Source organism: Mauremys reevesii, linkage group 21, assembly GCF_016161935.1.
Source record: "Mauremys reevesii isolate NIE-2019 linkage group 21, ASM1616193v1, whole genome shotgun sequence".
Classification (NCBI taxonomy): Eukaryota; Metazoa; Chordata; order Testudines; family Geoemydidae; genus Mauremys; species Mauremys reevesii.
The window spans coordinates 9,655,148-9,670,647 of record NC_052643.1 but is presented as its reverse complement, the minus strand read 5'-3'; the positions used below and the strand labels follow the sequence as shown (position 1 = coordinate 9,670,647).

Here is a 15,500-nt window from a genome sequence, read left to right as displayed (position 1 = left end):
TTGACTCTCTGCAGCCTCTCCTCCCATCACCAAACCCCTGCACAAAATCCACAGTCATGAATCATTTGCAGCTAAATCACCCTATTTTGTATTCAAGACTGCCTGGTCATTATAGGAATAATGGTGAGGAAATTATGGTTTGTTTTTTTAGCAAACAGAATGCATATGCAGCTTAAATTAACAGCAAATTCACACTTAATAGCAGCACAATCCAGAAGCTCTAAGTAAGGGTTAAATCCAAACAATGTATTGTTGGGAAGTTAATTGCTCTTTGATTTTTCACGTGAAAAGGGGGGGCTGCTGAAATATAAAAAAAATTGAGCTGGAAGTTTTGCTCCTGCCCAAAGGAAAAAAAGATAACTTGCAAGACAGGGAAGTAGCTTGTTGCAGAGCTGTATCAGGCAGTATTCCACATGCATCCACCACTCTGCCTGTTTTTTTCTCCTGCTGACTTCTGTCTCCTGGATGATGGGGGCTGCTGCACGTCCAGTACAGGAAAGACACATATTGAAAGACAGCAAGGTAAGCTGAGAATGGATACAAAACCATTATGTCTATAATGCTTGTTATTCACTCTTCTTCCTTTTACTGTACCCAGGTGAACAACAGTTCATCTGGAGGCACAGGGTACTCAAATTGCCAGGATCTAATAACAGGAGAACCCAAGGCATTGGTTTGTTGCAGTTCCCCCTTTTTCTGCTCTGTGCCTTCTATTTCCTCCTCTTGTTTATCCCACTCCTTACTTTAGTGGGGATTTGGTACTTCCTCAGAGGCTGACCTGCCTTTAAAAGCATAAACTTTGGTAGTACAGTAACTGCCTTGTTTGTACCATGTTGTTTATACATCATTTAGATGAGACCTTCAACATTGGGGTCCTCTCTTTGCTCTCCTGACATTAAAGTCCTAGGGAAATTCAATAAGCATAATGGCTTGACCATTGTCCCTGACCAAAAATTCCCCCTTTCCCTTCCCCAACATACACATACAATCATGTCAGTTGGCTGCCGTTTCCTCCACCCCAGAAATGGTCGCAACTCAATGGAGCTGCAGTTTGTTGAAGTGCGTTAGCATTTTTCATTATAAATGATCCTATCTTGCCGTAAGAGATTTGTCAGCCCCAGACAGGGAACTCGGCTCTGAACTGAATACTTCAATAACATAATGGCTTAGTCACTTAACTGCCTATATGTGTCTACACTAAAAAAACTACCTTAATTTATAAAGATAATTGAATGCTTTTACTGGTTTCTAAAAAAGTCATTAAATTAGCCATTTAAAGAGTTTTCAGCTTTAAGTATTTGATTTACTGTACTCTTTTGAAAAAGATCCAAGAACCAGTACATAAACTTGACCATTAAAAAAGGATTTTTCATTGAAATTATAGAATGAGCTACAGCATTGTAGTTTGATAGTTTATTAGCTGATAGCTCTTGACATTTTTTTGGTGGGACTTTTAAAGGATGTTGAAGACAGTAACAGAATTTTTAAAAGGACACAGATTAAAAATAATGCTTCTGTCTTTTATACCTGCTGTGGAAAGTAACATTAAGACTACTATTAATTGAAATCTTAGAGGGGAAAAAGTCAGTTTACTGTGTATGCAGTTTCCATTTCTTTTATATAATCAGCTGGTTTGCCTGGGTCTCGTGCAACAGGGAAAAGAAAATAATTTTAAAACAAAAAGGAAGATGATTTTCTGACCAAAGAAATTGGCAGGTGCAGTATCTTTTAGTTCTTAATAACTGACTAGATTTCCAGGTGGTGTTCCTTTAAGATGCCTAAGCTATCATTATATGGCTCTACCATATGAAAACTGAATGACTGTGTTAACTTAAAGATAATATTGTGACCAGCAACAGCTCTTTTCAAATGAGTAATTCAATGTTTTATGAACATTAAGTATCCCCCTGTCTCACTGCTGGACTCAGAGCATGCAAAAAAAAGTACCGGTAATTGGGAAATCATGATTTTACCCGCTGCTAGCTTGCCCCAGTGTTGCTGAAATACATTAATAGAAACAGTGGGCAACTGTTGCTGGGAGTACAGACATAGATGCTATGTGACCTTCTTCTCTGTGCCAGGATGTGCCTTTCAGCCACACTTTAGGCTGCCCTCTCTCACTTGGAGGAAGGGTTTCTCCCCCCAAGTTTAATAATTCTTTCTTTTTTTACAAGTACTTTCAGGAACTGACAGATGCAAAGAGAAGCACCTTGCTCACTTTCCTCTCTGCACTGGCTGTCTGGATATCCCAGATGGAGGAGGAGGTACAGCTGGCCAACTGGCAAGAGAGATCTGCCTTTCATCAACCTGGAGCGTGGGAAAAGTCCCCCTGCAGGAACTTCTTCTGGAAGACTTTCTCCTCCTGCTAACAAAATAGCTTCCTGAAGATCTATTTTAGAGTGGCTTTAGCAACAGCTGCGTCAATCAGGATGAATATGATCTGTGACGTGAACTGTCTCTTTGTAATAAGTGTGATTAGACTCTCCCCATCCTCATTCTCTAATAAAAATTGAATAGAACTCTGTAGACAAAAATATTTCTATGATAGAAATGGAGCGCAAACATAAAGACTGAGCTTCTTGAAAAGTACTAAGTTGTTACTATTTGCACTACAGTTCAGATAAAAGGCTGAATGTCAACTGCCCAACAACTTTTGGTCTGATCCTGCAGTTCTCATTTTCCCAAAATCCTCTAAGGGGAGGAGGGACTGCATGAGCAGGTTTAATAAATAGTTACAATGGCATTATCTATAGCGGAGCTGCAAGGATCAAGCTTTTTTTAAATTCTTGTTCCTTTTTCATACCACTATCTACTACAACCACCTACTTTACACTATCACTGTAGAGCTTGCTCTGGAAAAGACTTTTCACTTTTCTTAAAGTTTTTTTGGAAGACCTAGTTTGTGTTGTTTTTTTCTAATATCTGCACCTGTATCTTTCTTTAATGCTGTTACAACTACCAGTAGTTTGTTTTTTTGTGTCAACATTAACCTATACATGAGACACATTACTGTTTAGTATAAATTAAAAGTAAGCTTCATAGATTCCAAGGCAAGATGGGACTGTTGTGATCACCTAGTTTGACCTCCTGTATAACCCAGGCCATAGAATTTTCCCAAATAATTCCTATGACATATCTTTCAGTTATAAACATCCAATCTTGATTTAAAAATTGTCAATGATGGAGAATCCACCACTTAGTAAATTGTTCCAATGATCAAGTACTCAATTTTAAAAATTTACACCTTGTTTCTAGTCTGAATTTGTCTAGCTTCAACTTCCACCCATTGGATCATTTTATACATTTCTCTTCTAGAATGCAGAGCTAATATTTGTTCCCCATGTAGATTCTTATAGACTGTAATTAAATCACCCCTTAATCTTCTTTGTTAAGCTAAATAATTGAGCTCCTTGAGTATCACTATAAGATATGTTTTCTAATCCTTTCATCATTTTCATGGCTCTTCTCTGAACCCGCTTCAATTTATTAACATCTTTCTTGAATTGGGGCAGTATTCCAGCAGTAGTCACATCAGTGCTAAATACAGCAGTGAAATAACCTCGCTACTCTACCTGAGATTCCCCTGTTTATGCATCCCAGTTATTACATTAGCTCAGTGGTTTGAGCATTGGCCTGCTAAACCCAGGGTTGTGAGTTCAATCCTTGAGGAGAATCTGGGCAAAAATTGGTCTCTGCTAGAAGAAGGGGGGGGCTGACAATGACCCTTTCAAGGTCCTTCCAGTTAGGAGGAGATTGTATATCCCAAAATTATTTCCTATATTTTTTTTTCCTTGTGGTCACAGCATCACATTGGGAGCTCATATTCATCTGATTATCCACTACAATCCCCAAATCTTTTTCTCTCACTGCTTCCTAGGATAGAGTCCCACATCATGTAAGTATGGTCTACATTGTTTGTTCCTAGACATATACAGTTAAGCCATATTACAGTGCATACTGTTTGCTTGTACCCAGTTTACCAAGCGATCCAGATCACTCTAAATCAGTGACCTGTCCTCTTTGTTATTTACCACTCCCACAGTTTTTGGGTCATCTACAAACTTTCTCAGTCATGATTTTGTTTTTTTCCAGGTTACTGATAAAAATATTAAATAGCATAGGGCCAAAAATGAAGCCCTGTAGGACCCCACTGCATGTATACCCACTTCGATTCTCTGTTTACAATTACATTTTTGAGACCTATCTGCCAATTTAATCCACTAATGTTTACCATGTTAATTTTGTAACATTCTAGTTTTTTTTAAATCAAAATGTTGGGCAATGCCAATTCAAATACCTTACAGAAGTCTAAATATATTACAGCAATACTAATTACCTTTATCAACCAAACTTGAATCTCAAACTTATGCAAGGCAAACATCTGGGAGTGTTTTAAATGCTAGATGAGTAAGAAAAGTAGGTCCAAAACATCTGGAAAATCTGAATAAGCTGCATTTACTAAAAAAATAGAGCAGTGTGGCCTCCATTACTTAATAGCTAAAAGGACCTAGTGCAATCTGCAATGAGTTAGACAACAGATAGAGGATAGCATATTTCAGACTTAAAATTGGATGCATTAAATTTATAATATGAAAGGTAACTATAAAGAGCAGCTTTTGTTTCTCTTATATAAATGGGGGCCAACAGGATTTCCAAACTGGGTTGAACTCTTGCTTGCTAAGTTTCAGCTTTGCATGAATTGTACCCCTCAGAAAATAAGGCTTTAGAATAAAAAATCTGGCAAGCCTTCAACTGTTCTTCGCCCAGTAGGAGAATCAGTAAACTGACAAAAGCATGGTGCTGTCTGGTCTAGTTCATTGCTGAATTTGTATTCAAGAGTAAATTATCTTTACACAGTTGAATAAGGCATGGCTTTGCCTGAGTAGTATATCAGATGCATATGTTCTATCCCAAATCAACATTCAATACAGTTATGGCAGCCTACAACAGAGAAAAACTCCATCTACTGTGGCAGGAAAATTGCTTACAATGTGAGAAGGTAGATAAGTATTGTGATAAACAGTTGTTTTCCTGTCCAACTCAGGGACACATTGTTCCATTGTAAAAGAAAAGGGCAGTTCAGGCCAAGAGTGAGCTTTTATTTCATAGAGATGAGACAGCACTTCAGTAGGTACTTGGCAATCGGGATCCCATGTTTAAGTCTGGGTAATACCTTTCAATTAGAAAGATGTAAGTGACACCCTTAAGTCAGATCTAGTCCTAATTAAGATTCAGCATGGTTTTGTAGGAAATAAAAGTTAAACTTAGTTTTCCTATAAGACAGCAGATTTTTGCTCAAGTTACATCAGAAGCACTAGAACTGGTTTGAGGTTATGTTCATTATCACTATAGTAAACATTGTAGTTATGGCACATTCATTAAAAGCTAGATTGCAACATCTGTACACAAGGGGCATATCTGAATGTTCAGCTTTCTATACATTAAGTGACTTATCTACTCCACTGCTTAACCTAATGTTAGATTAATGGGTTTTGCAGTGTTGGAAATACTGTATAATTGTGTATATTAAACATTCACTGCCTCTTTTTTAAATGCTTCAGCATTTTTATCTTTTGCTCTCCTAGGACAGAACTATCAATAGAACAGAGGATGTATGTGCTAATGTATTGTTACCAACATTAATGTGGGTCAAAGCCAAACGGCACCTTTGGGAAGGCTAATTGCCACAAACACTACAATTAAAAAAAAAAATCTGAGACAAGCAGCCCCCTTGGTGCTTGGGTGATATCAGGGTGCTTCCAATAATTAGTCATGTTCTTGGAGATATACAACAAGCCAGGCAGTGTGTGTGAGCATCACAAAGAGCCTAATAGTATAATAAGCTTTTAATATTAAAATTCTCCATTAAAAAAGTGTTTCAAATGATTTAAAAAAAATACGTCAGTCAATAAGAACAGTGTCATGATGTTGTATAAAAGATAGGAATATAGACAAGCCCAAATATGAAGTTTGCTCCCTGAAGCCCTTTAAAAAACAAGCATTTTAATTTTCAGCATGCTTTACAAATATCAGTTCTCACTCTCCTCCCACAGGGGGAGGTAATAGCATGTGGAAATAATGGCACAAAGGTTAAAAAATGATTTGGTCAGTCACACAGCAAGAGATTATCAGAACCAGGATTTGAACCTCAAGTCCCTGGATCCCAGGCTGGTTCTCAGTCAATGCCACATAAAGTGGTAGCTGGAAAAACTCTGCACACTGGCAGTATGACTACACCAAACTATAATAAATCTCACCAGGAACAGGCACTGAGAACACTGCATCTCTCACTATTGCACTCTGTATAGAAATTAATCTGAAGAGAACGTGCTTGGTCTGCACTCTCCTGTGCAGCCTCAGAATTTGGTGTGGAAACCCTCATGCTCATACAGCAGTCTTCAAAGTGCCCTCTAACTTGGGCCTTGTCTATACTTGAAAGGGTTTGCCAGTATATGGGTAGAAGAAACCCACAAATACCCAAGTGGAGATGCAGCTTATGCTAGCAAAAGTTCTCTTGCTTAAACCAGTTTCCTGAATGGAGTAAGCTATACTTGTAAAATAATTCTTTTCCTAGTAGAAATACACCTACAGTAGGCCCTTTGATTGCACAACTATGTCGGTTAGGGGGTGAGATTTTTCCCCCCTCCCCCCTGACATAGGTATGCTAGTAAAACTTAAGTGTACACCAAGGCTTAGCCTCACAATACCCCTCTGAGTAAGTAACTCCCCACATCTGAAAGATGGGAGTGAAGAGACAAGTGAGATGCCTGAGGCCCCAGAGAGGGTTAGTCAGGATTAGAACTGAAGAGCATCTGGCTCCCAGTCTTGCATTCAAAATATCTCTCTCTAATGCAACATTTAGCAGGACACTGGTTGTGTCGAAGCATTCCACATGCGTTGCCTCCGCAACATCATGAAGATCCGCTGGCCAGACAAAGTGCCCAATCTTGAGGTCCTTGAGAGAGCCCAGATGACAAGCATCGAAATGATGATCATGAAGTCACAGCTACGTTGGACCGGTCATGTCAGCCGCATGGATGCCAACAGAATCCCCCGCCGCCTTCTCTATGGTGAGCTCTCCCAGGGCATCTGGCATATAGGTCGTCCACGAAAACGTTACAAGGACACCATCAAAGCCAATCTGCAGTACAGCAGTATCAAACCCAGGGACCTTGAGGATGCTGCCAGCGACAGAACACAGTGGCGTGCAACAGTCAGAAATACCTGCATCGCCTTTGAGGCAGACCGCTGCCGGCGTCTACAAGAGGCACGCGAACGACGTCACAGAGCATCAGCAGCGCACAACCCACTGACTGCAAACTTCTCATGCATCAACTGCAGCCAAATGCGCACCTCTAGAATTGGCTTGTATAGCCATCAGAGGGCACACCATGAGACCAACAATAGATGATTTGCTCAGATTTGTCATCATCGGATCGATGGACTACCAAGGGGAGGGGTTGTGTTTACAGAAGTTATTTGACAAGAACCACTACTCTGGAAAAAAAATAAAGCCTTTGGTTACATGAGATCCTAGACTCTCACTAGAGGGATTAAACCTGTCTGTTAACAACACAGAGGCAGAGACAAGCCCAGTTTTTAGTTCTCTAGAGGCAGGGCATAGTATGACCAGAAAACCGGTACTTGGGGAATTTAACACACCATTTGCTTGTGTTGGCTCTAATACACAAGAGACCCATGTTTCCTTGACATTTAAAGCATTGCCAGCAGGAGTGCTGTAAAGTCTCTTACTTCTTGCGTTTTGAACTCAACCAGTCTCCCCAAGGCAGCTTTTTCTTGCCCTTTGATATACTCCTCAGGGAGTGTAGAGCCTGCACTTGCTGTAGGCGCCTGGAGAGCTCCTGATCACAGGCCTGCTGGAGAGCTTCAGTCTTCTGCTTATCCCAGCTCAGTGCCAGAGCCAAGGCTTCTGTGTCTTCCTTGAAAACCAGCTGTGAAAGAAAAAGTTGGACATGCTAATCCTCAGTGCCCCACGCCTTGTCTTTTACAACAGCCAGAATTTCCCCTAGTGGTACACTCCTCTGGAACTGAACCCCCTTTCCCCTCTTCCCCCCCCCCCCGCAAAAATAGGTGGATCCATGAGAGAACTGCTGAAACACTATCAATGATTTGGTATATTTAAAAGACCAAAAACTCACTGGGGTCTAACACATTTATCCTTGAGCTTCACAATTCTCTCACTTAAACTTTCTACTTTTCAAGCCTAATTAGTTTTTAATTCTACTTGGCATCTGGAAGTTAGGAGCTGGAAAGGTCCAGCAGATGCCTGAATGACTTATCTCCAGCCAAACAAAATCAATACATTTTCACTCCCTTTGTCTACAGCAGAAAGAAGCAAACAAGGAAGTCACTGGTCCTTGCAACCAAGATGAAAACTCTTCAGGATGAGAGGCAATTCTAGAAATCTTCACCTTTCCAAGATAGGGGTTTATTTACATTGTTTTTCTGTTTTACTGGGACCTTTATGCTGGCCTGGTAATATAAAAAAAAAAATACTGCTAAATGCAGATTTGCATTCAAAGAGCTAGCTCATAAAACAGTCTTAGTTTGAACTCCTGGTGGCCATTTCCTATGAATAGTAGACAAAGCTCACAAGAAGTTCCCATGATGGGTTCCTTTCAGGGGAGAAGGGTATTTGAGTAATTGTACTGCTTGGGAAAAAGACAAGGTGATACCACAGGGGAGTTCCAGGCATGGAGGAAGTATATGCTGCGGCAAGGTTCCACAGTGCTGGGATTTTGAACAAAAGACCACCATACTGTACTGGGGTTTAATGAAGTGGAGAGAAATAAGACCAAATCTCATTATCTTTGTGCCTTAAACTAGAGCAACAGTTGGGTCTCCAGAGGTGAAAGGGCAGTTTCCCCCACATCCCCTCTCTCCACAGGGAGATGCCAGTCAGCCTCTCTAGAACAGGGTGAAGACCAAAGTTACCAACCTCTAGATCCTGACTGTCTAAGCTGAGTTCTGGGGCAGGTTTCTCTTTCAGTGCAGCAAGGATCTCACTACTGAGTGATCTTTTGGTGGAGACACCTGCACTACTGCTATCAGTGTCGACTACATTCATCTCCTCCCTGGGTGCAGCATCAGGTTCTGAAAAGTAGCAGGGAGACAGTGTTTAACATTAGCCAGCAGCATGAACACAAGTGGAGGGCTGGGAATGCGGTTTGATCAGTTTGCACCAACTACTGCAGCATCACCACAAGCTCCTTCTCAGCAGCAATGGCTTATAGAGCTTTCTCATTTCCCCATCCCTTTCAGATGTCTCTGGAAAGTTGCTCATGCTCCTTACCTGATGCCTTAGTTAAAATGCTGCCTTCATTCTTCAAGGCCTTCATGTAGAGTTCCAGGAGCTGTTTGGATTGACGTTCTTCCTCTCGTCTGTCCAGCGCCTGCTGCAGGGTATCCTGTAACATCTGGGTTTTTGGTTGATTTTGGGAAAGCTCCTGGGCCAAGTCTGAACATGGTACATCAATGAGAACCTAAACGAAACAGTGGAGTTCTGCTACATGGAACGATTTAGGTAAGCCTCATTTTGATTGTTCTATCGGACTGACTACAACAGAGCTGTAAAGATGGCATATCTCCCAAGTCACATGTACAGAGAAACAAAGTCTCAACCTTGCAAGGATACAGAAAGTTTTATTAAGCATTTCCAAGTCAAGTCAGCCTGGTTATAAGTGGTTTTAACTGGCACTCCCACAAGCCAAAGTTCTTTACCTGCAGTCAAAGGCCTCTCAGAAAGGTGTGAAATTATCACCTACTTTTGGAACAACACAGAGAAATTCTAACAATTCTACAGCGAAAACCCCACTGATCAGTTTGAGTGAGACATGCCAACACCAACAGGACTGGTTTTTGGAAAGTAACTTTTGATCCACACTGCTGAACGCGTACTACAAGTGACAGTCATTAAGACCAAATCCTATTATGCGCAGATATTAAGGGGCAGGAAGAGTTCTGGCATGCAGCTGATCATTTTCTTGGAACGAATACTCAAGTCTTCTAAACCCCTCCAAAGACCAAAGTGCAAGACAAACAAAAAGGACAGGTGTAGATGGAGGCCAGGATGCAAACCCTATAGGAAGGAACTAAGAGCTTAGTGAGGAATGAGAAAACATGTGGGATGAGAGATGAATTAGTCTATGTCTGAGAACCAAAAAAAGTAGGGATACAGCATCAATATGGGAGAGAAGGTAGAAAAGATGAGTCAGCATGGAGAGGAGGGATGCTGGATCAAGTGAGCGAGGAAATGGAGAACAGACAGTGTGTTGTGTGTGTAAACGAATGATTTACATAGTGTCATTTTTAAAAGCCTATTCATTCCATTGGGAGAACATTTCCCCAAGAGCAGAACTTCACTCCTGCACCAGAGCCAAGTCAACAGTATTTGAATTTGGACCAACTGATGCATTTTTCTTTCCTAAGATTCCACCCTCTCCCCTCTAGTGAGGAAACTGAAAGTAGGAGAGAAGTGTGACATATGAGTTCTCATTATACCTGGAGGTCTTCCTCAGACATCAAAATGATGCTGGACAGGTCATCTTTCAGCTGTCTCGCCAGATGCTTCCACTTCTCTTCACCACAGTCCACTTCATCTATGGACTCCCTTGAGAGCCAGGCTGAGCCCCCATCTGACACATGAGAAATGACCACAGACATAAGAGTGGAAAAACTCATGGTTGCAAAGATCACAACAACAAAATCTAAACAGCCCTTACTGAGGGGGTGTATGGACAAAGCTCTTGAACAGGAGATAGATGTAGTAAATTAAACAGCTTCTTAGCTTTGAGCTGTTGGGGTTTTCTTATCTCAGAGTTGGAATCACAGCTATGAAATCTACACTAGAATTAGAGTGTGTTCAAAATGTTGCTTCCAGGAAATAATTATTAGCCTTTTGGACTCAGCCTCTTGCACTGACCTGTCTGTGTGTCTGATTAGAGGGAGAATAGGGTGTTTAACCTTTAAAGTATTTTTTTAAATTCTTTTTCCATAGTGTATATGTCAAGAATTTCTGTGAAGAAAGAATGGTCCCTCACACCTCTTCTCAATCTTGGCTGCTATTCTCCCCACCACTTAATTATCATCATCACCTGCCCTTTCCTCAGTTTTCAGCACAAGTGAGTTTCTGTAAGTGAATAGGAGGGTGAAGGACCAATATCACCATGTCCATAATACTTGTTCCTCTCAAGCCTGAGGAGAGGGAGTGCAGAGGTGGTAACTTAAACTAGGCCTCCAGCAGAGTCATCAGTCCATCTTCAGTGGAGGTCTTGGTGTCTGGAAAGTTAAGACATAAGTGTGGCATTATGCCCCATATTCTTCATAGTAATATTATGATGATATGAGTATGGCATAATTATGATGTATTTTGTGCAAGATAAGGCGTGAGATATCATTGGAAAGGTTATGATTTACTGAATATGATTATCCTACGTGTATGCATGTATCATTTTAGGAACTGAAGTTAGGAATATTGTCTATACACTATTACAAATGTGTTTATACCTGAGGAACACCCACTAGACAGAATGCAATCAGTGTAGCTGGCTCACTGGGAAGGGGAGTTAGGAAAAACAACAGGTCTTTGAAGATGCTAATCTCCCACCTTCCTAGAAAGTCTTCCTGGGGACTCTGCAAACAGACTCTGAATTATGACTGCAGGGACATGTAACCAAGTCATCTGGTACTGGACTCCATGATGATACCAGTGTTTTTCCACTGATCGGGGATGGGAATCACCCTGGGAGACAAAGGATTCCCGCCATATGCAAAAAGTATTTAAGGCAGGGGAGTGACATCATCAGGGTTTGGTCATTCTTCATTGATTCCCCGTCAAAGAAAGAGGACTGCTGGAAACACCTGAGAACAAAAAGACTGGACTAGAGGAGAAGGGCTGAGCCCAGGCTAGAGGGTTGTCTGGCTTGTGAAAGGAATATCTAGAATTTTAAGCTGCAAGCAAGTGCAGCCTGCCTTCAAGAATCTCTGCAATCTGCCTAAAACAACATTTAGGGTGAGAATTTGCTACTTATAACCAGTTTCTTTAATATATTAAGCTTAGATTGTGTGTTTGTTTTATTTGCTAGGTGATCTGCTTTGATTTGTTTGCTATCACTTAAAATCTATCTTTTGTAGTTAATAAACTTGCTTTTGTTTTGTTTAAAACCAGTATGTAGAAATCCTAACCTGTGGCAGAAAGCTGTGTATATCCCTCTCCACGTTGAAGGAGGAGGCAAATTTCATGAGCTTACACTGTACAGTTCTCTGTGCAGCGCAAAACAGTACAATGTTGGGTTTACCCTCTTGGGCGGGGGGGTGGGGTGCACTTGAGTACTGGGCAATTCCTTAGCGGAGTCATCCCATGCAGAGCTGATTGCAGCAGCCTGTAAGTTCTGCAGCTGAGTGTGTCCCTACCCGTATGTGTGCTGGTAAAGTGCAGTCTGAAGCCTGAGGGAGGGTTTGGCTGGCTTGCCTCAGCAATACAGTGTAAAGGGAGCCCAGGCTGGTGGGTCAGGCAGGCTCAGTGGGACCCCAGTCCCAGGTGGCACCCTGAAGAGGGAAGAGGGGAATCTGTCACAATAAGTTCCCCTCCAGCCCTGTACCTGTGCAGCTGCTGGTCCACTTTTCATTCCTGGCCAGTGCCACAAACTTGGTGTTGGGTGGTAAACACAGGAAGTAATCTTCATCATCCACAATGGTGCCATCCTCTGCCAGAACTAAGGTGATGGGCTCCCAGGCCTTGTCAATGGCCAGAATGTCACAGGCTGCAGAAGATAGTGTTTTCATGAGGCAGAAGGAAGTGTGGCAAGGCAAAAACACTGTCCTTTATGCACATATGATAAACACAAATTTCCCTTGGGGCTACCGCTAGAATAGGTCAGTGACCGGCCTCTGTCCACATGCAGGTCCTGTGCATCAACTCTTCTCTGGTTTATGTTTACTAATTTGTCTCCATCAATCCAGATTTTTAATGCTGTTCCTAATACAAGCTCACAAAAATCCTCCTTTCCTGGGTGTTCACCCTCCTTTACAAGGCCAAATGTGGCCGAGCAGCCTAGAAACTACATTTTTCCTTTTACATTTTCCAAATGTCCCTATCTTGACACCAGGACAGGTCCTCAATTTTAATCCTTTATCCTCCTGGTCTATGTCATAAAAGGTGGTAAAGTCAGACATACAGACTCATGAAATGTTGCTGGATAGATCAAGGAGAAACAGGTGGGTGTAGAGAGGTTGGTTTGGAGCTCCCCCAGCCAGACCAGGTAACACAAATATATAAAAATGCCTTTCCAACTGCACTCGGTATCAAGGCTTGTCCAGCAATACACATCTATAGCTTGTCACCAGTTTTAAGTGACTGTAGTGCCTATCAGCACCTTGGCAGTTGAGGGGAACCCACAGGGGCAAGGAGACTTAGGAGATCAGAATACGCTCTTAGCCATTTATACTTGCATATGCAAGACAAATCCACATAGTCATTTTAAAGAAGAGCACAAGTACACACAGCCTGTATTCTCTGAAGGGAATAGTATAGATTTAGCCCAAACAATTTTTGTCTCTAATGGAGCTTAAAAATCTTTAATGCAATTACAAAGCTTAACCTTTAACATGACATGAGCTGTATCTGAGAAGCATCTACAGTGATGTATGTGGGACCTGATAGCTCAGTGCCTCTGGGCATGTGGGGAGATTTAACTCTGCCAGCCTCCTAGAACCTAAAGAAACCAGCAGTGGGGCTCTACACACACACACACATCACTCATAAGCCAGGCAGCTATTAACACCAGGGATCACATTTCATGGGCAAAGTCTGGATTCAACAATATTTAAAATTCATAATCTTAAAGCCATGTGTTGAACGGATAGCTGCCCAGGGAAAGTTCCCAAGGGCAGCCCCTCACGAATGTAGTACATGATGCCAAGGTGCTGATGCCCAGCACCAGTTGTGGAGAGACCTGCAACAGGAAGCAGAATGGGCTACTGTGGCACAGTGCCAGTTTCGGTACTGAAATAAAACAGTTTCCCAGCAGCCTCCCCACCGTCCACAAAGGGAATCTCTACCTCAGGGGTACATCAACTCATCTAGATATTTGCTTAGTTTTACAACAGGCTGCATAAAAAGCACGAGCGAAGTCAGCACAAACTAAAATTTCATGTAGACAATGACTTGCTTATACTGATCTATATACTAAACACAGAAATGTAAGTACAATATTTATATTCCAATTGATTTATTTTATAATTAGATGGTCAAAATGAGAATGTGAGCAATTTTTCAGTAATGTTTTGTGTCCCTTTTGCATTTTTATGTCTGATTTTGTAAGCAAGTAGTTTTTAAAACGAGATGAAACTTGGGGGTACACGAGACAAATCAGACTCCTGAAAGGGGTCCAATAGTCTGGAAAGGTTGAGAACCACTGCTCTACCTAACCCCAGCACCCTCCCAGTCACACGGCACCTCCCTCACACCGTTTCCTATGCCCTATTCCTCCCCACAATGCCAATGTGGGGTTGCCCAGCTGTGAAAAGAAGGGGCCACCGCAACAGGAAGGGCTCACTGGAGTAACGTAGGCAGCACAGTATGATGGGGGAGAGGGGCTGAAACAAACATGCCAGAGCCCCCAGCACACCCCCCTCAGGCCCCAACCCCTTCTTCCCGGACTCTCCCCCATTTACTGTTTCCCTGCCCCTCCCTCCACCTACAGGATCCCTCCCCCATCACCTGGATCCCCTCCCCCAGAGGATCCCTGCCCCGCTCCCCCTCACCCTTGCTCCGCAGCTCCCGCAGGCAGGAGGCCGCCACCCCGTGGTGCTCCTGCTGGCTCTTCCGCCGGATCAGGCACTGCCTCAGCGGAGAGACCCCCTCCCCGCTTCCGGGGCCCTCTCCCGCCATTTCCCCCTCCTAGCCTGGGGCTGAGGAGCAACGGTAGTTGAGGAGCAACGGTAGTTAAGCCGCTCCCCTCGCACCTTAGCCCAAAGACCAGCCCCAGCGCGGTGCATGCCGGGCCTTGTAGTCCTGCTCCCAGAGCGCGGCTCTTCCACAGACCCAACCCCGGTGCACGCCGGGACACGTAGTCTTTTTTTACATATCAGCCTCGCAGCTGCTGCCTAACGCGGCCGCACTCTCCCTCTCCCTCTCCCCCTGCATGCTGGGAGATGTAGTCCTGTCCCACCCGACCGGCCTACAACTGCCATCAGGATATATATATAAAGAGAAACTATATGTATAGCTCTGAGTGTGCTTCTGTGAACACGAGTGCATCAGTATAGCCGCAGTCCAGTGAAGGAGCTCCTGTGTAGCTCCGTCCTAACTTTCCTCATGTGAGTAGTCCCATTGAAGTCAAGAATATAGTTACTCACTTACATAAATGTTTGCAGGATCTGACCCATTATTTGTCCTGTTTAGCGCCTAGCACGCTTTTGGGAGCTATCAAAATAACATAATAATGACAAATAATTGTGTGTGTAAACCAAACCAATGA

The 15,500-nt window shown here is 42.6% G+C and overlaps 1 protein-coding gene across 1 annotated transcript; it reads right to left on the bottom strand.

Moving 5' to 3' along the window:
* Positions 1–96: 96 nt before the first annotated feature.
* DFFA (DNA fragmentation factor subunit alpha) lies at positions 97–14,965 on the bottom strand. The gene is made up of 7 exons (XM_039508960.1): positions 14,785–14,965; positions 12,621–12,782; positions 10,522–10,655; positions 9,314–9,503; positions 8,960–9,114; positions 7,753–7,952; positions 97–527 (listed from the first exon to the last, which is right to left on the bottom strand). The coding sequence occupies exons 1-7, from the start codon at positions 14,909–14,911 to the stop codon at positions 398–400; spliced, it is 1,098 nt and encodes a 365-aa protein (XP_039364894.1). The 5' UTR covers positions 14,912–14,965; the 3' UTR covers positions 97–397.
* Positions 14,966–15,500: the final 535 nt, after the last annotated feature.

Excerpts from the sequence above, each read along its gene's own strand:
- DFFA (XM_039508960.1), bottom strand. The coding sequence starts at position 14,911 with ATGGCGGGAGAGGGCCCCGGAAGCGGGGAGGGGGTCTCTCCGCTGAGG. Across the intron at positions 10,656-12,620 it reads GTGGACCAGCAGCTGCACAG|ATGGGGGCTCAGCCTGGCTC; the intron begins GTACAGGGCTGG and ends CTCATGTGTCAG. Across the intron at positions 9,115-9,313 it reads CATTTTAACTAAGGCATCAG|AACCTGATGCTGCACCCAGG; the intron begins GTAAGGAGCATG and ends GCTACTTTTCAG.